Source organism: Xiphophorus maculatus, chromosome 5 (assembly GCF_002775205.1).
Source record: "Xiphophorus maculatus strain JP 163 A chromosome 5, X_maculatus-5.0-male, whole genome shotgun sequence".
In the NCBI taxonomy this organism is placed as follows: Eukaryota; Metazoa; Chordata; class Actinopteri; order Cyprinodontiformes; family Poeciliidae; genus Xiphophorus; species Xiphophorus maculatus.
The window spans coordinates 8044363-8068104 of NC_036447.1; the positions used below are offsets into that span (position 1 = coordinate 8044363).

Genomic DNA, 23742 nt, shown 5'->3' on the forward strand with positions numbered 1-23742 from the left:
GATAATATTCCTGCTTTCTTCAAGCAGGAACAGGAGTTTGTTTTTTTTTATGAATGAGATCTTTTAATTGGCTACTACATCTTGAGAGTTCAGGATGGGAACAAACGATGTCCGCTTTAGTATTAAAATCAGTTATTTTCTATTTTTCTAGAATCGTTTTTGAAATTAAGAACAAATATTCAGTATGAATGAATAAATAGCAGCTTGTGAGGCACACTTCCGCTCTGATTCAGCTCTACACCGCAGCATCCCTGCATCACTTTTTATTCAATCTGTCCTCTCTGCAGTGCACAGTCATGGGTCCTCGGCGCGCATGCGCACCATTACACCTTACCAATCAATACATTTGGCCCGCACTGGACCACGTTATGAATTACAGCAATGCAAACGGCATCATCGTCATCATCGTCATCATTTTCATCCAGCGGGGTGTGCAGGTCTCATTTGGATCTAAAGTCGCTGATACGGATTATTAATTTCACTTCAGTTGACCCGAAACGTTTCCCACACACACACCCACTAAACGCTATAAGAGGTAGTCCGGGCCAAAACCGGTCCGGATCGGGCCTACCTGGCACACCGTCCGCTCCTTTTCCGCCTTTTGGGAATCTTCATCTGGGATTTTACTTCGGCACAAAACGTTCTGGTCCAGAAAACCCACCGTTCCTCTAAGGAGGGGTCGAGGTCTGGGCCTCAGACTCCCACAGGACTAAATCACCATTTATTTCTCCTCAGACAGGGGGGCTACCAACCCGGACCGGGCCCGTCCAGCAAGCCAGACGTCCCGCTGCAAGTCCGGAACCAACAGAGTCCAGAAACAAACCGCAGGTTCTGTTTTCGGAGCCGCGCCGCCGTCCCGGACTCATCCGATGCTGTTGCAGCTGAAAATGATGCTGAGGTTGAGGAGGAAGAGGAGGAGGAGGGGAAGGGAAAGGGCGGAGGATGATGCGAAGTGGTTCCTTCCTCCTGTTGGACCGGATCCGAAAGGCTAATCACAAGAAAAGCCGAACCGGAACCAGCGTCCCTGGCTGAGGCGGACCGGGGCGGGCTGTCGGGGCGGCGTGTGTCTGTACTGATCTCCCGCTCCAGCCTGTTTGTCCGCACTGCAGCTCTGCCTCCAGCAGCGTCAGAACAGCCACAGCAACCACAACATCCGGCGGGCTCTTTCAAAATAAAACTCCCTCTGATCAACGCAGCCATCACAACGTAAAAGTTGATTGCTGACAGCGACGTCGTTCCATCGAAAACTAGTCTTTGCACTGGGCTCCAAAATTTAAACTAAAATTTTATTAAATAAAAAAATGCCGAAATTATTATTATTATTATTATTATTATTATTATTATTATTATTATTATTATTATTATTATTATTATTATTATTATCAATTAGGTGTTTCTTAATAAAACCTCTATACCATTAAAACATAAAAAGAGCTTCAGACTACTGCCTTTGCAAAAGGAAAACAGACAATTTCCAAAGTTTTTTGTCATCAATTATTTTCAATTTTGTTGGCCAAATTTTTAACATTGTTGAATTGTGTTAAGGTGCCGATCAAAATCATTTTAAGGGCCACATACACTTTGGACATGCCTGACTTAACTGATTAAAAAATAAATAAACATGATTTTGTCAAGCCCATACACAGTACAAGATTATTCCCTGTGAAGTTTTTTTTTAACAAAATGTAATGCTCCAACATCAAACTTTAATGAATTTTATTGGGATTGTATATAATATATCAACTAATTGTAAAAATTTAAAAAATAATACATGGTTTTGATTTTTTTTAAAAGAAAACAAATCTGAACTTTTTGGTCAACATATGAAAAAACAAAGATTGGTGGATATAAAACTCATTTGTAAGATAAGAGGTGCCTTTTGAAAATAACCTCTAAGCTGGTATTAAGCATACTTTTCATTAAACCTACATTTCTGTAGCCTGGTAAAAAAAAAAAAATCAAAGTAAAAATTTTTTTAAGTCGTTTAACATATAGGTAATTTTTTTAGCCAACTGAAGTAAACGTTGATTATGCTGTGAAATGGTTGCATGTACCTGTAAAACACATAATATTTAATATTAATATTTAGTTAGATCAGGAAGCCTGCAGATGATTAAAAATAGAGCAGGAACAAACTTGATCCTTCCCACACACTTTCAGTTGTCTTAAATCTTTCTTCAAATATATTTTTTTTTCAGAAAAGCAGAGACCTGTCATCTGATCCTCACTAATATTGACTTACATTTATCTGGGAAGCAATGAGAGCAGCTATATTTCAAATAGTAGATATGGATTTCATGGCTTGGATTGTTCCTGTTCTTCTGAGATGACAGATACTTCACAAACACTAAACTAAAAAGGCACAGCATTCCTTCCATGCATAGTGGTCTTTCTCATATATATTAATTTCCTTCTTAATGAAGATCCAGTTCGAAAATTCTTCAATGAGTTGCCAAAACAATCACTGGACAGATAATGCATTACCAAATACCAAGCAAGTCTCCAATTTCTTTGCCTCAAATGACGCAGAGTTTGCACAATAAAAACACAATTTACAAGTACAATCACAAAAAACACAGGAATGTTCAAAGTAAATTAGGCTGCTACCACTAATGTTACAGGTCTAATTGTTGAGCAGGAGGAAAATTATGAATAATTACAAAAATATATTATTAAATATGATATATTCTATCTTTGTGCCTCTAAAAAAATATTACATTCCACATATTGAAAATATTCAATATTTTGTAGAACCATCTTTCTTTGCAACTGCAGCTACAAATTGTCTTGCAAGTGTCTCCAACAGCTACAGAGAGTCTACAATTCTGGCTGGTTCTTCTTGAAAAACAGCTCAAGAGCATCAATAGACGACCAAGAAACTTTCAATACACTTCACTTCCTTTCAACAATGGTTTTCCTCCATAAAGGCACACACTAACACCTATTTAGAGACACTAATTAATCTAACTATGGAAAGATGCCAGATAACACACACATACAAACTAAATGCAGAAAGAACCAATGATTCAAACCCAGGACCGTCTAATTGAAGGACAACAGGGTGCAGAGTCAATTTGTAATTGTGTGAGCAGATAAGATAAGATAAGATAAGATAAGATAAGATAAGATAAGATAAGATAAGATAAGATAAGATAAGCTTGTCCCAGCATAGCACGCAATAATAATAATAACAATAATAATAATAATAACAATCTTAAGGACACACACATATCACTCAGTATATTGCTTAATATACATTCAACATTTAAAATGCACAGCAGCAAAGAAAGTTAGTTGGTTGCACAGTTTTTTGCTCTCCTCACTTTTTTCGTTTTTGTTTGTTTATGATAATTAGAAAACTGAGAATAATTATTTTAACTATTTTCATAGCACTGAGTTTCTTGTACTTCACTTTATTTTAAGATAAGTAGGTTTATCACAATAAATCCCACTGCAATACATTGAAATTTTCTGTAGGAAAGAGTTCAATGTGCACAAACACTAATACAAAGATGTGTAAACACTTAATGTCAGAACGCTATCATCACTAGTCTGACTAGTTTTATAGTTTTTTCTGTTTTTAAAAAAATAATCCAGTTCTAATTCTGCGTGAGAGAGTAAAAAAATATACATGAATACCGTTTAACTACAAGGCAATGTTGGAAGCAATTTCCTACTAGCAGAGCATCCAAAAGTAAGAGCAGCACTACTTCAACATATTTTTACTCAAATAAAAGTAAAACGTAGGTGTCCAAAAAATTTGTCAAGTAAGAATAAAAAAGTATTTGGTAAGATGTTTATTCAAATACTGACTAACTGACCAAGTTATCATTTAATGTTTAAAAATGACATAATTATACAGACCAAAATATAAAGTTAAGTCGAAATTTCTGTATTTTAAGGACGGAAATGACAATAATACATATAAGTAACAAAAACGAAATCAGCCAAAATATTTTTTTTCCCAAATCAGTTTCTTTCAATAAAAAAACGTATAAAACTGTAATAAAAAGTGCAGGTGCGGGTCTGTGTCTGGTGAATTTTGGTTAAAACATGTTTGTTTTTCATTCAGTGAATAGAAAATCCAGAAATTTAACTCAAGTAAAAGTAACCATATTTTATAATAAAATAACTCAAGTAAAAGTAAATGGTACAGCGTAGTAAGAATACTCCTAAATGTAATTTTTTTTCAAAAAGTTACTCAAGTAAATTTGTCTGAATGGAGGTAACAATTTATGAAAATCTGTCTATTAGTTATAAGAGAACATTATTCTACACTTAACACATTTATTCCACCTGTCTGCATTAAATAAAATTACATAAATCAGTCCAAACGCAACAATGACTTTTCTCAGCCGCTGGGTGAGGCATGAGAGTCTTGTAAGTCCCACCCTGATTTAATCTCCTGAACGCCTCATCTTGTCCGTTGTATCAAGGTTTATTATCGTTAGTCTGCTGGTTCATATTTTATTTTACTAAAATAGATTCGTCTCTCTCTACAATGCTGAATAAATGGCGCTCTCTCCTCCCTGCATCCATCCAGCCTGTGGCCTCACACACACACACCCACACACACACACCCACACACGCACACAGAGACTGTCTCTCCGGTTTCACTTTTTTTTAGGTTCGCGTCCAGTTCAACCAGCTGTTTCTTTTAACTCTTGGCTGATTTATCGCCCTACCTGAATGTTGCTATCCGTCTGGAGGATACAGAACCGAGCAGCTTCCACTCCCTTCGCTCCATCTCTACAGCATCAGCACCGCACGCTTCCTCGGCGTCCCAATGTTCACAGCTGTAGCTCTAACGCGCCCCCTGCTGGTGGATTGTTTCCACTGTAACTCTACATATTACAGGTCATCATTGTCACAAAATATGTGTGTGCATTTTTAGATAGCTCTTTTAATTTATTGTGTTGAAATTTACATGTTATCATTAACTATATTGTCTTCCTGGGATAAATAAAGTAGATCTTATACATATATTTTTTTAATAATTCAAAATTGCACCTAGATAATTAACTCAAATGTGAATTTTGGTTAAGACATGATTGTCTCAACTATGCCTGTCACAATAAGCAATAAATCAGTTAATTGTATGATAAATTAAAACAAGCTTGATCATTTCCATTTGCATGATTTACCATGATTTCTACCAAAAACTGGGTGACAAAAGTCTGGTGCTTAGGTCTCAATTAACTCTTTTTCTAAAGGACAATTTTGTTTACAGAGACTTCATAATTAATTTTAATTGTTGTTTCTCTTGTGTTGTTTATTTATTTTGGATATTTAAAATGTCTTCCAGTTATTTTGTTAAATGTTTATTATAGCCTAGAATGTGTTCTTACATGACTACGCTGTTATCATTACGTTACTTGAAAATGTTCTCAAAACAACAATGTTATCATTTATCATAATGACTTTTTTGGCAATTTATTATCCAGCAAAATGTTTTTATTGTTACAGGTCCATTCACAACTGTGAACCACAATGAGTTAGATGAATCTTTAATATTAATTGACTTTGCCATGAGAAGTGGCAATAGTTGGTCCAACAACTCTTGTCCCACAAAAAGTACATCACAAATATCTTCATGAGATTCTGTTAATGTTTGTGTTTAATCCTGATATACATTCAAGTTTTAAAAATGACTAAACACAAGCAATAAAATAAATACGTAAGCAAATAAATAAATAAATAAATAAATAAATAAATAAATGTTTTCTTCAGTTTCAAAATACTTTCTTCAGATTTTTTTTTGGTTTCAAATTTCAAAATGTTTTTTTTTTTAACATACTATAGCCCCAATTTCTTTTGATATAAATTCACTTATTTTCAAAACTGATTTAACAGAAGCGAAGATTAGAATAAATGAAAATAAGATTTTTTGCTTGCACAATAATTTTTCTCGGTTCAAAATTATATTTTAGTTTGAAATTCTTTTTTTATTCGTTTCAATTTTTCCCCCAACAAACTCTATGGTCCTAGCTGTATACATTTTCGCGTGGTGTTCCTCTTCTGGTCCACTGGGTGGCGCTACCGACACCTGGAGGCAACTATAAAGCGGTGAGGAAGCTCCAACATGGCGGTACAGATTCAGTTGAGTTGTTTGGAGAATTTTCCCACACACATTAGTCCTCTGGATGTTCTGGCCCTGGAATCTGACCTGGAATCTGTTTTCCAACATGGCACCAACCAGCCCACCGTCCTCTTCACCCCGAACCAGCCTCAGCTCTGTGACAGGACGGGCATTTTACTGCAAGTTCACCCGACCACCATGGAGGAGATTAGCAGCGCAGGGGGTAGTAGCTGCCTAACTGCCGACAGCGAGTCCGGACTCCGTGTCCGCTTCTTCACCAGCCAGTATTTCCTGAAACACTTTCGGTTCCAGCGGTGTTCATACGCCGGAACCATCAGGCCTCTGGAGCCGGTCAGCCTGGACAGGGTGGTACTCGGAGCCCGCAGCAGGCAGAGCCTCTGCTGGGCAGGAAGGGAGCAGTTCACCGGTGGACTGCTGGAGCTCTGTCACTTGGGGCAGGAGCCGCTGGCCCGTCAAGGAGACCCGTTTCTCCTGTCCCATCATCCACTGTTTGGAGACGACACGGGACAGGTGAGACGCTGAATTGATCATTACTTAGCTAATTAACCCAAAAGAAGATAACTTTATCATATTTAGATTCATGTTGCTGGACTAACACCGACTGACATGTTTGTTTTTCTTCTTGGCCATCTTATACACTGTTTCCAGGATCATCATCAGTTATGCAATAGTTTGTCTAACACATGTAGCTGAAGTGAAATACACATTTTCTGGTTGTAAAGTGACAGAATGTGGTGTTCATGTGAAATGTAGGCCAGCAGATAAATGCATTGGCCCTAACAAATTTAGGGAATTTCTGCCAAATTCTCTAATTTAGTCCCTAATGTTCCGACAAAAATTGCGAAAATTTATGAGCTCCAAAAGTCAAAATTCGCAAGAAAAAAAAACCCTCAGAAATTGAGAATAAGCTCAGACATTTTCTATAAAAAACTTGACATTTTCTTAGCTCCACAAGTCAAAACATTTGCTACAAACAAAATCTGAAATTTTGAGGTTAATCTAAGACATTTTCTAGAAAAAAAAAACATTAAACTTTCTGAGAACCAAAAGTTTAAGATTTTTGACTTTTGAAACTCAGAAACTCAGAAAGTTTACAAAAGTCAAAAATGTTCGACTTAACAAGCACAGAATATTTCTGGGACTAAATTAAAAAATCCAGAAATGTTGAGGTTAATCTAAGACATTTTCTAGAAAGAAACGTGGAAATTTCTGATATTAGTCTCAACGTTTCTGGGGAGCTTTTTGGTAGAAATGTACTCGTTTAATGTTTACAACTGCCCTGTTATGCCATTGTGCAAGTAAACCATCTTTATGTATTTCACTCATCTGAATTATTTCCTGCTCTCTGTGTTTTGCAAGGTGCAACAGCGCCTCCTGGAGCTCCTGGTGCTGGAATGCAGTCCAGTGAAGCAGGGGAGAATCACAGCCAACACCTCTCTGGTCCTGACCGACTGCTGGGACTGCGCGGACCCTCCAGGCCCGTCGTTGCCAGGCAGATCTCTCGGACTGAGCGTGTCAGACTTTGCTCATTACGCCGACAGCGTTGGGTCTCGGTCTCTCCTGGATAGCTGGAGTAGTCTGGGCTCTGGGTTGCCGGACGTCCTGCAGGCCTTGGAGTGCAGGTTAGACGTGCGCGTGGTGGACACTCAGCGATGGTACTGGGTCAAAGGCAAGCAAGGAGCACTTGTGGACACAGACAGCTGCATGTTCCTGAGCAAGCAGCTGCTTCTAAGGTTGGGGCTGTTCAACCATGAGTGGGTGAGGTTGTCCAGGCCTGCAGGGAGCGGCAGAGGGCTGGGGGAAGAGGTCGATGTCAGAGCTGCCCCCTGCAGAGAGCGCCTGGTCTCTGCAGTAGTGGTGGATCTGGGTCCAGAACTGACGATCCACGACGATGTGGGTTTCATCTCAGCGACTCTGTGGTTCAATATGACAGAAGGAGAAAAGCTTCCTGTGAAGAGCTGCACACTAAGGATGAAGGTGCTGCAGTACATTTAAACACACTTTAAGCTGCTCAGTAAGGATATGTTCACACTTCAAGTCTTAATTCTGAAAGAAAACGTTTTTTATGTGGTAATTCATGTTAATAATTGATCCCGACCACAATGAGACTTCGGTCTGAACGGTTTACGTTCCCAACGCACCGAATGTGCAGAAGAAGAAAGTTGACGTCACATATCAGCACACCATTTACAGAAGTTGAATGACGCCATATTTAATGGTGACAGAAAAGCTCCACTTTTGTTTTAGCATTAAAAAGCTGTAGCAGCAACCAAAGAGTTGTCAGTGTAAACAGTGGAAATGTTCCTGGAGCTTCTTCAACAAGCTACATAATCAGCCAAGTATGAAATTTGATTCAGAGACACAAAACACTTTGGTGTTTAAAATAAAAAGGTAAAATCATTGAATCAAGACAGAAATCTTCCGTAAAAACACAACAAAAGATAACTGGCAGAAACGGGAGCAATGGTTTTGAGTAAAACCATAAAATATTAACTTCAGAAAGTTGCTTTTATGTCCAGAAAGACCCAATTTGAACTTTCTAAAAACAAGATCCCAGTGTGGTAAAGAGAAACATCATGCACCAGGAGTTCTGCAACTTCATCACACTGGAGCCAAATATTGAAATCCTTAGCAGAACTCTGGAGAACTTGACTGCTTACTAAGGAGGTAATTAAGTGATTTAATTCAGGTGTGTTGGACCTAAAAGTTGACAGGACAGCAGACCTTGGGGACCTCTGACATCAGCTGTGACTGAATAGATTAAAATAATTCAGGAATTGAAAAAAAAAAACTAAAATGATGTTTGTGCATCTTTAAAATTTTTTAAATTAATTTAAAAAAAATAAAAGGACGTTTGTCTCATTTAGATCTTTGTTTGATGAGCTGTTCTTTGCTCTGCTGCATTAGAGGTGGAAATCGGCTCTTGAAGATCTCAGGCAGCGCTCTGACAGTTACTGCCTCTCAGCTTCTCTGCCGTTTGCCACTGAGCTTCACATCCAGCCGGTCAGCTCTCCGCAGCACAGCAACCTCAGCTTCCCCGACAACCTGCTGGCCGAGCATTTCACCACACCACGGTGGGTTACTGCAGGTCTGCCAGTCCAAACGCCTCCGCTTAATGTAATCTGATTAACTGTGTGGGGAAAGAAGCAGGAAGGCATTTTCAACAGACACGACTTCACTGTGAAGCAGAAAGTTCTCTGTTGTACGCTGTTTCTTTTCTCTAACCAGTTTGTTGTGACGTTTCACAGCGTGATTTCAGAGGGAGACATCCTGACGGTTCCTGCTGAAAACCATCCAGAGCTGCTGGAATACAACGCAGAGGGGATTCGCAGGTACAGCACACCTGTGTGCATGTTTACAATTATGGCAAAAAAAAGAAAAACAAAAACACCCACTTTCCGAAAATATAAAACTATCAGGTCTTTATCAGGTTCATTCAGGTAAATCTGACCTCAGGTTTACAAAACACACATAACAGGTTGCACTTGGAATTTTATCACAATATTTTATGGTGTTTTATTGTGACAACAACAAAAACAATGACTAAAAAAATATTAAATGCTTAATTATTATGTAACTGTATGCCTGTGATTGCATTTCAAAGCATTCATTGCCACACAAACACAAATATTGTTCTTGTAAATTTAAAGAACTCACTTAAAGAAGTGTGATTTATATCACTAAGCTGCACAAAGTAACTACATTTAGTCATATTTTTGAAGTAAGTGGTTTATTTTGATGTTGAACAGTGGAGAAAATAGTAAAAATAAAATTTACAATAATACTGCTTGTTTTATCTAAAAAAAAACCCACACCATTAATTACAATTTATTGAGACAACAATCAAAATTCTTAAAAAAAGTTTCACAATAAACGATACAATAAATGTAATTGGGAGCCATTATGAAGCCCAAAATGTAAAAGCTGTGCATAGAAATGACACTTCAACACTGTGTTGCTTAGCAACAACTCTGAAACTCAAAAGATCTGGAGGAAATCCAGATGTGCATCAAAATCACGGCTGCAGTGTTTGGTAACGTGGTCAAGAGTTACAGGAAACGCCTGACCTCTGGAATCGTAAACAAATGTTTCCGTGCCAAATATTAACTAATGTAAATTCGGGATGTGTCAGCTCAGTCAGATGCAATTTTGCAATAAGTTGTGCTGACATGTTGTCTTCAAATAGAAAACAAACCTTTCAAACAAATCACCAGCTGTTTTTCCGTTACAGACGTGCACAAAACTTTATCGATCTTCCACTAATGTCGAAAAAACACAATTTTGCAATCGGCACGTTTTCATTAAATAAGAAACATAAATAAAATCACACATGAATGAGCTTGTTCATGCAGTAAGATATGCCTCATCGTGGTCCTCCAACCGCTTCCTGTTGTTTTTGTCTTCGTGGTTTGCACCAGTGGAAACATCCAATTTTGATGCAAGCAAAAGAAAAACCCCAAAACATTCCAGCACCAAAGCTTTTTAGCAAAAAAAGAGAGTTTTCTTTTGAAAATGGTGTTTTTCCATTAAGCTAATTTATTTTCGAAATGTCAAATTGTTGATGGAAACACAGCTACTATTGTGAAGTCTTTTTCTGATCATATTTGTGCTTTTACTTCTGCCAGGTGCCCGGTTCTGTACTTTAAAGTTCAGAAGGCTCTCCCATCTGCTAACGGAGGGGGAGAAGCTCTTCTGGCTGATGAGGCTCACACCTCACTCTACATGGTGAACATCTGCTTCTATTTAGTGTCTGAACACAGGAATGATCCATATCATGGCTCCAAAAACAGCATTAGCAAACCCACAGAAAATGCTGCAAGATATGTGAAAAAACATCAACTGTTGGAATGTTTTTTTCTCACTTTTATTCACCATTCAATCATTTTTACATTTGTTTTGCATATATGCTGCCTCTGTGTGTAACTGGTGTTTTATAATAATGATTGAAAAACTGATTAATAAAAACGTAAAAATTTAGGATTAAGATTTTTTTTTATTTACTTAGAAAAACTGCTGCTCTGCAACACTGCAAAACCTTATCAAGTATTTTTGGTCTAGTTTCTATTGCATATATCTGAATACACTTGAAGTAAGACAATATTAAATTGCAAGTAACTTTCCAGTAAGATACAGGAGCTTGTTTTATGTCAATAATTCCTTAATACTGTTGAAAAAATATTCGTTCCACTGGATTATAATTTATAAGGGAAATAATCTGCCAATGAAACTAGTACTTTTTAATCAATATAAGACGATTATATTGATTAAAAAGTAATCAATATAATTACTTTTTAATCAGCAAAATTACCTATATTTTGCTAAAAAGTTACTTGTGAAGAAGTTTTGTCTTATTTTGATATTTGCACCAGAAACTAGACCAAATATATTTGGTAAGATTTTGTGTTTATGCAGTGAGCACAACTTTCTGTAAATTTCCTTGCAGACATTTAGTTGGTATATATACCTCCTATTGAAGCGAGGTCTGATACTGTACTTTAAAAATTACTATTCATTTGGTGTCGGTGGTAATGAATATGCTTTAAATGCATTAATAGGGAACGTTCACTAACAGCCCTGTTCCCTGCTGCTGTGTGGATGAAGAGTCTCTGTGGAGAAGCCTGGCTCCTTCTGGCCTCAACAAGACCGTCGACCTCCTCAGTGACCTCATCCTGCCTCACCTGCAGCACAGGTAGCTTACTTCCCTGCTGACACCTCACTGCTTCTTATTGACCCTTTGCACGTGACGTCACGCTCTCCAGAACCCCGCCCACGCCGCCATGACGTAGTTTTTAGTTTTCTTTGTCCTTATTGTAAAGTAAAGACCCCAATCACAACACATTATTAATAACAGTAATAAATTATGTCATATATTAGTGAATTGAAGCTGTCTATTTTTTAGTTTATGTGTGTTGTTTGCAAGTGTGGTGCAGGAAAAGTTTGAAAATTTAGCTTGAAAATGCTTAAAAAGTGCTTGAATTTAAATGTGGGAATAGTGTATGAACTATGTAAATAATAAGACTTTTATATTTGTCGGTTCTTTAGGAGGAATTAAGTCTGATTAGTGTTGTGTTTGGTTATAGAGAGTCTCTGTCTGCTTGCACCGTCATCCTCCAAGGTCCTGCAGGCAGCGGAAAGATGACTGTGGTCAGAGCGGCGAGTCGCAGACTCCACCTCCACCTGCTGAAGGTGCAGTTTAATGTCTAATTTCATGATTGGTTTTGTTGATTTCCTTTTGGATTTTTTGCAATTAAATTTAATGATTTTGTTGAGCTACCTGAGAAATTCTTGCAAGGAATCTCTCTAGATTTATTCTAATCTGCAAAAAGATGAGAAAAAAAAAGAATAACAAGCAGACAGATTCGACACAAACATAAAGAAGTTAAATAATTTGATCATATTAATCTTGAACTGTAACTTGACATCAAGTAAGGCTGAGGAAGTAGTGTAGTAAGAAATATTTTTGATTTTTAATTCAAAACATATGAATATTCAACAAAACTGCAGGTGTGTGTCCTGTCTGGCGAATTTTTGGTTAAAACATGTTTGTTGTTCATTCAGTGGGTAGAAAATCCAGAAATTTTACTCAGTTAATAGCAGAGATGCTTCACAATAAAATTACTCAAGTAAAAGTAAAAAGTACTACATAATAAAAATACTCATAAAAGTATTTTTTTGTCAAAAAAGTTACTCAAGTAAATGTAACTAGTAATTAGCCCAACTCTGCTTAAACCCAATGTTGTTGACCAGCTCTTCAGAACATTTTCAATAAACTAAAATGATAAACATAAAGAGAACAAATCTGTTTATCTCTAATGAAACAAAATTAAATCTTTATTTTTTTTTCAAACAGGTAAAATGTCAACAGAAAAAATGTAAATAAAAAAACAATTATAATTATCAAACATGAAACAAAACTTTCATATCCAATTTGAAAACGAGTAGGAGGAAAACAAAGCTTATTAAATTCTGCCTCCAATTGTCTCATTAAGACGTGTGCAAATACATATTTATACTTCTAGTTTTTACCGATGTCACAGTTTTTACTCTTTACAAATTATATCTGTTTTTGTGTGAATTTATTCAAAAAAAAAAATTGCAATGTGGGTGTGTTTTGCTGCTTAAAGAAGTAATTTGTTGTGTGTGTGTGTGTGTGTGTGTGTGTGTGTGTGTGTGTGTGTGTGTGTAGGTGAACTGTGTGACTGTGTGTGCAGACACTCCTGCAGCTGCAGAAGTGAAACTGTCGTCGGTGTTCCAGCGAGCCAACGCGCTGCAGCCATGTGTCCTGCTGCTCAGAAACCTGCATCTCCTGCTAAAAGGAGCTGCTGAAGACAATGGCCGGGTCAAGGCGGTTCTGTGCCAGCTGCTCGGCAGCGCCCCCACCAGGTCAGTGGCTTAAACATGATGATTTTATTGGGGAAAAAAAACAAAACACACACAAGACGTCTTCTATCATCTACAGGTGCATGACAGTAAGTTGGAATATCAATAGAAAGTTTATTTATTTTTTTAAACTTGCTCAGAAAGTGAAACTTGATACGTGAAAATTGATACGTTTAATATACGTATTTATTCCTGATCATCTTAATTTTTTTTGGTGTTTCAAAAAATTACAGAAGACTAATAGCATTTTTTGTGAATGAAATGTAGGTAGGGCTGGACAATAAATCAATAATGTATAACGCTATAGACACATGATCAATATCCATGGATAATACGTCTGATAGAGAATAATCAGTAATTTAACTGAACTTTGATCCAGAATCCCACAGCATTCTGGGAAATGTAGGCAGAGGAGAAAGGCTTTAACCGCTCAAACTACTCACAAAGTTTGGTGGCATCAACTATAACTCACACACTCTCTGGTTGCCTAGCAACAACCTGTTGAGCAACTTGCACAGCAGCGGTTTAAGGTTTCACCTCTGTGCCTCATAACTGCTTAAAAATAAAAATAAAAACAAAGTTTGAAAACTGTGGATAAAACCAAAAAGGCAGCATTAAAGATATTTTAAACAAAAAATCTAATCAATAATTATCAATGTCGACACTTGCATCATAATACAGTTTTCATCCATATTGTCCAGCCCTGCCATATATGTTGAATCGGTACAAATGTTTATTGTTACAACCACCGACTTCATTGTGTTTTATTCTGATTTGATGTGATAGATAAGTACAATATGGACTATAAACACTAATTAACTTTTAATTGCAATAAACCTCCAAATTTTTTAGCTGCATCCTTTTCTACAAATAATCATTCACTAAAGCATGCAGCCCTACCATGTTACTGATCTTTTGCAGTGATGCAGACGGACTTCAGGATGAACAGAGTTAATGTGTTGTTGTCTGTGTGTTTCTGTCAGTGTGGTAGTTGTGGCCACGGTTTGCAGAGCTCGGGATCTCTCCATCATGGGGGCATTTATCCACCAGGTGGAGATGGAGAGCCCCACAGAGGAGCAGCGGCTCGCCATGTTGGTAGGTCTGAGTCGAGAGCTTCATCTGGGGAGAGACGTCAACCTGGAGCGACTGTCCAAGCTAACAGCAGTAAGCGTTGATCTTTATGGGACCTATGAATTATTTGGGTTTAATAAGATTTATAAATTAAGGAGAGATAACTCTCTTTATTTTATTTCTTTTTTGTAAATTGAAGGCTTTTCTGTGGCAGAGACAGAGGTTGCTAGGTACTGTAGTTTGTAGGGAAACGAAAACCTAGACATAGATTTTCAAATGGCTTGAGAGCATAATACATTAATGTTAATAATTCTGGGTCCACAGTGGTCAGATTACTCCCTACACAAATTTTAACAGGGATTTCACTCTAGATTTTCTCATCTTCTCAGGGTTTTGTGCTGGGAGATCTGAGCGCTCTTCTGACTGAAGCTGGAAGAGCTGCCTGCAGGAGGCTGATCCACACCTGGTGAGACTGAAGCCATGGGTTTAATACTCTGACTGCAACAATTACAGAAAGAGAAGCTCTTCTACAAACATCTCTATATTTACAATCAGAGCTGGCACTAATTATTTTATTAGGAAATTTTTGCAGCCCACTAAATAAAACTTTATGAATAGCCACTTTTATGACAAAAATAACTGACATAATGCGTATTTATGGTTGCCAGATATGAGACTAAACTGGAAATAACCAAAAATAGATCAGAGTGCAACTCCAAATATTCATATTATTTATACAGTTAAAGGTATAAAAAAATAATGTCAAATAACTTGGACAAATCCATGCATTATCTGAGGCATATGGAGAGTGAAGAGTGCCAAATTGCAATAAATGAATAACTTAATTTAATTGTCATAAATTTTTTTAAATTGGAAATAATTTATTAAACATAAAATTAATTTTATGTTTAGTAAATAAATTTTTTGATTTCATTTTAAAAAGTAGATATACTTCATGATTTAGTTAATTATGTCGTGTTGCTAACTGCGGATGTTAGCAACATTATGGACGTTGCTAACTGAAACCTTCCAATAAAACTATTTTAAGAAATTATCATAAATCACATTGGCAAAACCAATTTTTTTTATTTTATCTTTGATATCTCTGGTTACATTGATGTTTACAGTGCAAACATAGATGCATATAATACAGATTTATAATAAAATGGTAAAACTAAAAGGACTCCCTGACATCACCAAATATTTAAATTTGTTCAAAGTGATTTTAAAGATGAAATCAACATCACTTTTCTGTTTAGATATTTGACTAGACATGAATGTATGTAGGGAAAAATGTGTCTTTAAAATGTGACAAACTTAAAATTATTCATAAAATGTAGATGTAAGATGTAAAGTATGGATGGAATTTGCAATATTTGTTGTTTGAGCAAATAAAGAGTCCTTGATGACATAAAATCACTGATGGTTTCTGATAAATAGAAAATGTCCAAACCTCTGACTGATGCATTTTTATTGGCAGATTAATGATCACAGGTTTTATTTAATTTAGTTGGACGCTGTTCAAAGTGTTGTTGTTTGTTCAGTGGTGGCAGCCTGCAGGAGGACTTGTGCTCCAGCGGAGTGACCATCATGAAACAGGACTTCTGCTGCGCTCTGGAGACGCTGCAGAGCGCCCAGTCTAAAGCCATCGGAGCCCCAAAGGTGACGCCGTCGGCCTCAGCAGAGCTGCTTTCATTATTCTGGAGCCCGCTGAGCTTTAAGTCCCTCCAGTTTTTCCACAAAACTGCAAAACTTATACAAAATCAACAAATCTCCACATTGTTTTCTGACTGTGCTGCAAATTGTTTCAAAATTGGTAAAAATAAAAAAATATATATATATATATATTGCGTTTAAGTGACTGCAGCCTCAGCCTTACTTGATGCCAAATTATAGTCCGTAACTGATGCGGCGAGTAACAAAAAGTCACATTTAACATCAATCATTAGCACAAATATGGTAAAAATTCCTTATTAACATTTCTAAATTTTCACCACAAAATCTTTGACTTTGATTACAAAAACATTAAATCAATCAGAAAATCCTGGAGGAACCGCTATTTATTGATATTTTAACAGTTTAATTGGTTTTGTCAATACAGTGAACCCTCGTTTTTCGCGGGGGTTACGTTCCAACAAGAACCCGTGATAGCCGATATCCGAAGCAGCGAGGCCGCGAAAGGTGAACCGCGATATAGCGAGGGTTCACTGTACATTCTGGCAGAACCGCCCGTTTAAGAACATTCAAAATTTTTGATTTGGCCCAAAATGAGCTAAATTTGACACAGACTCTATAATCATTTTATTCTTGTTGGCTTTGTAACTCTGAACGAACAGATCCCTAATGTGTGCTGGGAGGACGTTGGAGGGTTGGAGCATGTGAAGAGGGAAATCCTGGACACTGTGCAGCTTCCTCTGCAGCGTCCTGAGCTCCTGTCTTTGGGTCTGAACCGAACCGGAGTCCTGCTGTACGGACCGCCCGGTACAGGAAAGACCCTGCTGGCCAAGGCTGTGGCCACCGAATGCGCCATGACCTTCCTCAGGTGGGTTTACGTCATGTACCAGGTGTGAACTTCCTCTTTTTGTTTCTTTAAATGCTGTTTAATTGTTTCTTAAGCTGCGGCTCTTTTCTGTTTCAGTGTCAAAGGTCCAGAGCTCATCAACATGTATGTGGGTCAGAGTGAAGAAAACATCCGAGAAGGTTTGTGTCTCATCTGTTCCTGTCACAGTAAATCAATTATTTAAAACCAGCTGGACAATTTCCATTTGCATGATTTATTGTTTTTCTGTTTTATCTCTTTCTACTGGTCTGGTGCTTTGGTCTCAATTAGCCATTTTTTAAGGTCAATTTTGTTTACAGAGACTTTATATTCCATTTTATTTGTTTTATTGTTTATTTAGTTTGGATATTTAAAATGTTATAAATTCCAGTGTTAAATGTTCATTAAGATTTGAAGATTTTTTAGAATGTTTTTGCATTATTATGCCATTATTACCATGATATTACTTGAAAATTGTCTCAAAACAGCAATATTATTGTTTATTGCAATGACTTCTGGGAATATTTATCATCCAGCAAAATGGGTTATCATGACAGGCCTCGTCTCATCATTTGATCTAATCATCACTGCATCTTTTGTATTTATTGATGAAATTTGTATAGTTCCGTCATTTTAACCATTGTTTATTTTTTCAAGACAAATTACTCATTATCCAGGAACGACAGCTGGAAAAACGACATTTACAAAAATGTTAATGTGCATTGTCCCTACCAACTAAATTAAATTTAGACATTTTGCTTGGAAGATCTTGATGGTTAAAGGGAATATTTGTCTAGAAGGAATAAATACTTTGTTCTTCTTTTCCATTTCAATTGTTTTGATTCATGTGTCTTATTACCTATCAAAATAAAATGGCTGCCTTACAGCCGATTGTCCAGATTCTTCATAATCATGTTTACTTTTACGATGCTCACTCATCTGTCCCATCTTTGGAAAAGCTTGTCATAGTCAATCTGCCCATTTTCTGATTTGACAATAATTTCATACGTGTCTGTTTAACTTATTAGAAGGATCTTTTTTTTAAAATCCGTTTTCTGTTTAAGACAACAAAGTGGTCTGCGTGTCTTTTCTAAATGAGAGAAACAATCCAGGGGACATTGTCAGGCCCAAAGACTTTTTTTTATATCCAAATGTTTTGAAATGATTTATCTGCTTTGTATTTATTCGTTTCACATTTTAAAGATTTCTAAGTTGTCTGGTTTATAAATATATTTAACTCTTCGTCACTGTTTTTGCAGTTTTAGATCTTTTTTGTGTGATCTTGATGTTTCATCCTTTGGTCTTTTGTAATGTTTTGTTTGTGTTCAGTGTTCCACAAAGCGCGCTCGGCTGTTCCCTGTGTCGTCTTCTTTGACGAGCTGGACTCTCTGGCGCCCAACAGGGGGCGCAGTGGAGACTCTGGAGGAGTGATGGACAGGTGAGCGTTGACTTCAGTCGGGAATCTTTCTGGTACCTTCTCTCTGTGTTCTGCTTCATGAACATAAATAAATCTGATCTTCTGTCCTCTGGTCAGAGTTGTGTCTCAACTGCTGGCTGAACTGGACTCGCTGCAGTCGTCTGCTGGAGTTTTTGTGATCGGAGCCACAAACCGTCCGGATCTGCTGGACCAGTCGCTGCTCAGACCCGGAAGGTTAGAAATAATCAAATAAATGATGACAGTGTTCATAATGACAAAACATATTGAGATTAATTAATTATTGAAACAATCATCAACTAATTCAGCAATCGATTAGTCGCTAACTGGAACACACAGACTCAAAAAAATGCATTTTGCTTAAAAAAAACAATATTCAGAGCAGTAATTCAACCGAAACTGTACAATATATGTAGAGAGAGTTTACATTTGATATAAAAGCACTTGTGTGTAAAAATGTTTTACCCAAAACTCCTCAAGTGGTAGTTTTAGCATCACCCAGTTCAAATTTACTAAAGCAATGTTGCTGTTGCATTTCAAAAATAAACTGAATTATTTGTTTATTTGCATCTTTTACCTTATTCTGAAATTGTACTAAAAAGGCTGGAGTGGTAAAATGAAAAATATGTAGAATTTGCCTTTTTTATGTGATTAATCAGATAAAAGACAAATTTCAGATAACCATTTAAGCCACTTAACAACTTGGATGCAAAATGTGTATAGTTTTTATAATTATTTTTACCTAATTTCTGCTTTGAATATGTTGTTCTTTCAGCAAATTGACTTTTTGGAGTCTGTTTGCCTCAGTTAATTAATTGATTACTAAATTAGTTGACAATTGTTTCGATATTCGATTTATCATGATTAATTGTTTCAGCCCTGAAACATGTGGATGTTGCTAATGCTAATTCAGCAGACTTTGACATTGAGGTGATTTTATTTTTCATTAAACTTCCACATTTTGTTGATCATAACTGCTTTTTCGTAAAAGCAATAAAAGGGTAAAACATCCAAGAGGGTGAATACTTCTTTATGCAGAGATGAAGTATGAACTTCTCTTGGACTCTGTCTCTGCAGGTTTGATAAACTGGTCTATGTTGGGATCAATGAGGACCGCGTCTCCCAGCTGCAGGTTCTCCAGGCCATCCTCAGAAAGTAAGAACAGTCCTCTGAAGGCAAGAGGAAAATAAAATGTCTGCATCTGCAACATCAACTTATCTGTGCTGTATGACAACGTATTAGGGCCTTTGGACATAAAAAATAGAGAGTAAATTTCCACCAAATTTTTTTTCTGCGTTTCTGTGAACTCTGGAATGATCTTTTTTTTTTTTTTTTTCTAAAACGTTTATGAGATCAATCTCAAAATTTCTGAGTTTTTTTTTCAATCAAATTTTCAACGTTTTAAACTCAGAAATTTTCTTTTTCTGTGTTTTGGGGGAAATTTACTCCTTTTTATTTATTTTATATGAGGTTTATTGTCATTGTACAGTATTTTCTCTACAATGGCCCTAATACACCTTCGTATTGGTATTATTTTTGGTGCTTTAAGCTAAAATAATAATTAAAAAAACAGACTCCCAGTTTGAGTTGAAATGTCTTCACTGTGTGTTTAGGTTCCAGTTGGATCCGGCTGTGAATCTGCAGGATGTGGTGGATCGCTGCCCGACTCGCATGACCGGCGCCGATCTGTACGCTCTGTGCTCAGACGCCATGACGGCGGCCATCAAGAGAAAAATCCAACAGATCAACGATGGTAAGAACAAAAAAATGGCTTTAAAAGGTTCTGTAAAGCCTTCATGGCATTTTTTTAAGGTAAGAGCTACACTAAGTTTACTTTGGAACTATTTATGTATTTTATTAGTTTTTTTCCTTTCTCATGTCCACATTGTCTTTGCCTTTGTCCTCTCTTTGTTGGTCAACATCAGCAGTTATTCCCTAATAATCTGTAATCTCGCCGTTCTGTCCTCCAGGTCTGGATTCAGAGGACTCTCCTGTCCTCCTCTCTGCAGAGGATTTCTCTTCTGCTCTGAAAAACTTTAGACCTTCTGTTTCCGAAGCGGAGCTGCTGCGGTACCGAAGCATTCACCAGGAACTCTGCGGACAGTAGAAAACCTCTGTGAGGCGTTTCATCAGGCGTAGCTGCTAAATGTAACATTAAGACAACGTGCGAGTTCTGAGTTGACGCTTTTCACCGTTTTTATTTTTCTAACATGTAAATGACACGAAGAAAGAAGCGCATGCTAATAAATCAGTGAAAAGACTTTAAATATTTACTGTGGATATCTCTTCTTTTTATTTTTATTTTCTAAATGACTTTGAAATGGTTACATTGAATAAGATTTCCATTAATATTTCAAATTAAGAGAAATAAATATTTTTGATACTGATATTTGACACTTTTAGGTCAGTTATAATTACTAAAATTATTTCAGTTTCCCAAATGTCACAATAATTACTTTTTTAATTAATAATTTAAGCATCAGTGATTTGATCTTATATCATTTTCCATCCAGTATAAAAATGCTAGAGTAAAAATCTTAATCATATAATTAGAAAGTTGCCTCTTAATACAGATTCACATGGCAGAAACATTTTTTCTATGCTTGTTTTTGTGTGTGTGTATTAGAGTCCAAATTAGCTAATTTTTCAGGTTACCACACTTGTATTAAGCCAACATTCATGTATTAAAATGTTTTATTGGTCTAATTGTAAATATGATGCATGTTTTTTTTTCTTTAAACTTTAATAGTGAAAATATTGTATAAAACCTGCATCAGAGCAAAGTAAAGCTAAGCGACGGGGAAAATCGATCAAATGCAACAAATGTAAAATTTTATTTTAATTTTTAGCAAAGGTACTTTTAAGTCTTAAAAATGTACTGTATTTTACAGGAAAGTTAAACTCGCACAACGATTTGTAATACGAACAAAATTGATAATTTATTACAAAATATAACACTCGTCAAGAAAAGACCAAACTTCACAATGTAGAAACTGTTGCTGAAAACTGAAACCGACATTCAGTTTGACTGACTTTACAACAGCGGAGTAAAACTACACTGCAATTACAAAAATATTCAATTCAAACAATATCCTTAAAAGAAAACGAATAATGGCATTTTTCTTTTAAACGTCACTGGAGCAAAAATAATGAAGCTGCAAATCTTCAACATAATGACAGAAAGTTACAGTATTTGTGATTTGGACCAATTTTAAAGTAAAATGTTAAACTAAACTTTCGTACATGCTGAACTGTGATGGGTGACTTTCAAAAACAAAACCACAAAACAAAAATTTACGTTTTGTAAAAAACCAAACTGCAACAGTATCAAGTGCTGATGCATCATAGCAACATGAAATTAATGTTTTAACATTGAAAATCTCAATGAGCGAACACATCTGTAAACACCCCGTAAATTACATTCAAAATGTACAGAAAGATGCAACAGTGTACCAGGACCAGCAGAGAATAAATGCATTTCTGCTAAAGATGTTTGAAAACTCAAATTTGCTAGAAAAACAAATCTAATTTTGAGATTACTCAGAAATTATTTTTAAAAACTCAGACATTTCAGGAATTTAAAAAAAAATCGACTTTTGGAAAGTTCCTCAGTAGCAAAAATCGAACATTTCTAACTTTGGAAAACAAAACATTTTTCAAGATTTGTTTTCTAGCAAAATTTGAATTTTGTTTTATCTACAATGGCCCTAATATGCTCTCATGCTAACTCAACGTAATCGCAGAAAGCAGCGTTTCTCTTCATGGATAAAGTTTGTTAAAAGTGACGGAATGAGCTCTTATGCGTTGAAGTGTTGGCTCTTAAAAGAGCCTTTGTTTAGCTGATGTCTGACAGGGATGGAGTTCACTTCTTGGCTGCTGCCTTCTTCACTTTGGGCTTAGCGGTCTTCTTCGCTGGAGCTTTCTTAGCTGCTGCCTTCATAGGGCTCTTAGTGGCCTTCTTGACCGCCTTCTTAGGGCTCTTCGCTGCCTTCTTGATGGCTGCTGGCTTCTTGGCCTTCTTAGGAGACTTCTTGGCAGCAGCAGCCGCAGGTTTCTTGGCTGCTACTTTCTTGGCCTTCTTGGCCGGCGCCGCTGCGGGTTTCTTAGCTTTAGCAGCGGGTTTCTTGGCTTTAGCAGCGGGTTTCTTCGCGGGCTTCTTCGCCTTGGTGTCGGCCAAGGCAATATAGACTACAAATATCTCTAAAACATTTTCTGTGACTGAGTACAGATTATTTTAATTTATTTGTTAATGAAAAAAAATCCAATATTGGCAACAAGATAATTTACAGTACAGAACATTTCATGGAAAGATATTTAATTTCCATAATTCCATTCAAAAAGTCAAACTTTAATAGATTCCAGATTCAGGACCCACAACTTAAGACGATTGCAAGTATTTGTTTATTTTTACATAATTTGGGCTATCAGGAGAGTTAAATGCAAAGGCTACAGCACTACTACAATTTTTTTAATTTCCACAACAGTATGCATATTGACAGTTTTGAACTGTATACTTTAGATTAATTAAATGTAAAAATTACGATATACACTGCTAGAAAAATTATAGTATATTTTTGTAATTGCCACAGCAGTATGCATATTGAACAGTTTCGAACTGTATACTTTATAATTATTGAATGCAAAAACTACGGTATACATTGCTAGAAAAATGAAAGTATGTTTCTGTAATTGTCACAACAGTATGCATTTTCAACAGCTACTAACTGTATTATTTAAGAAAGATGAGTGCAAAAACTACAGTATGTACTACTAGAAAAATGACAGCATATTACTGTTAAAAGTATTACAAGATTTTTTTTTAACAGCAGGGCAATGTAAATTTTCTGAAAAAAACCCAGTAAAAATTAATTTTTTTCCTAATTATCTTATTTACGGTAATTACTTGCTAAAGAAACAGTCTAAAACTGATTTCCAATTTACGGTTTTAAATTTTCATGGTTTACTTTATTTAACTGGAAAATTTACGGATATTTTTTACAGTGCAAGCCTCACGTTCAAATGTATTTGTTCAAGACATTTTAGTAACAAGGAAGTGCTTTACATCATGAAAACACAAAAACATAATAAACATTTAGAAAACCAATAGCAGACAATAAAATTATCAATACACATCAAATATGTTTGTGCCTGGGAAAGATCCAAAACGTTCAAACTGAGAGGCTTTAACCATTTCTGGTTCAGTGGGAGTGGAGGGTG

General features: G+C 36.4%; 2 protein-coding genes across 3 annotated transcripts in view; one reads left to right on the plus strand and one right to left on the minus strand.

Moving 5' to 3' along the window:
* ttbk1 (tau tubulin kinase 1) overlaps positions 1-4773 on the minus strand; it is a 63060-nt gene extending 58287 nt beyond the window's left edge. The window contains exon 1 of one of the 2 annotated variants that reach the window (XM_023333820.1): positions 4686-4773. The gene's annotated coding sequence lies outside the window, so the exon portion shown is untranslated. Of the gene's footprint in view, positions 1-571; positions 1242-4685 lie in introns of those variants that run through there. The other variant, XM_023333819.1, reaches the window with a different exon arrangement.
* A 1269-nt stretch (positions 4774-6042) lies between these two features.
* pex6 (peroxisomal biogenesis factor 6) lies at positions 6043-22337 on the plus strand. Its single transcript, XM_014476144.2, has 18 exons — positions 6043-6610; positions 7460-8077; positions 9008-9174; positions 9349-9432; positions 10726-10825; positions 11656-11789; positions 12181-12286; positions 13287-13483; positions 14464-14644; positions 14941-15017; positions 16096-16213; positions 16888-17093; positions 17190-17251; positions 18420-18528; positions 18625-18741; positions 19603-19680; positions 20139-20278; positions 20496-22337. Exons 1-18 carry the CDS (start codon positions 6083-6085, stop codon positions 20630-20632), a joined length of 3159 nt encoding a protein of 1052 aa, XP_014331630.1. The 5' UTR covers positions 6043-6082; the 3' UTR covers positions 20633-22337.
* The last annotated feature ends 1405 nt before the right edge of the window (positions 22338-23742 follow it).

Bases quoted from the DNA above. Each gene is read 5' to 3' on its own strand.
- pex6 (XM_014476144.2), top strand. From the start codon at position 6,083: ATGGCGGTACAGATTCAGTTGAGTTGTTTGGAGAATTTTCCCACACAC. The intron at 10,826-11,655 runs GTGAACATCTGC...ATGCATTAATAG, and splicing joins CTCACACCTCACTCTACATG to GGAACGTTCACTAACAGCCC. The intron at 14,645-14,940 runs GTAAGCGTTGAT...TCATCTTCTCAG, and splicing joins GACTGTCCAAGCTAACAGCA to GGTTTTGTGCTGGGAGATCT.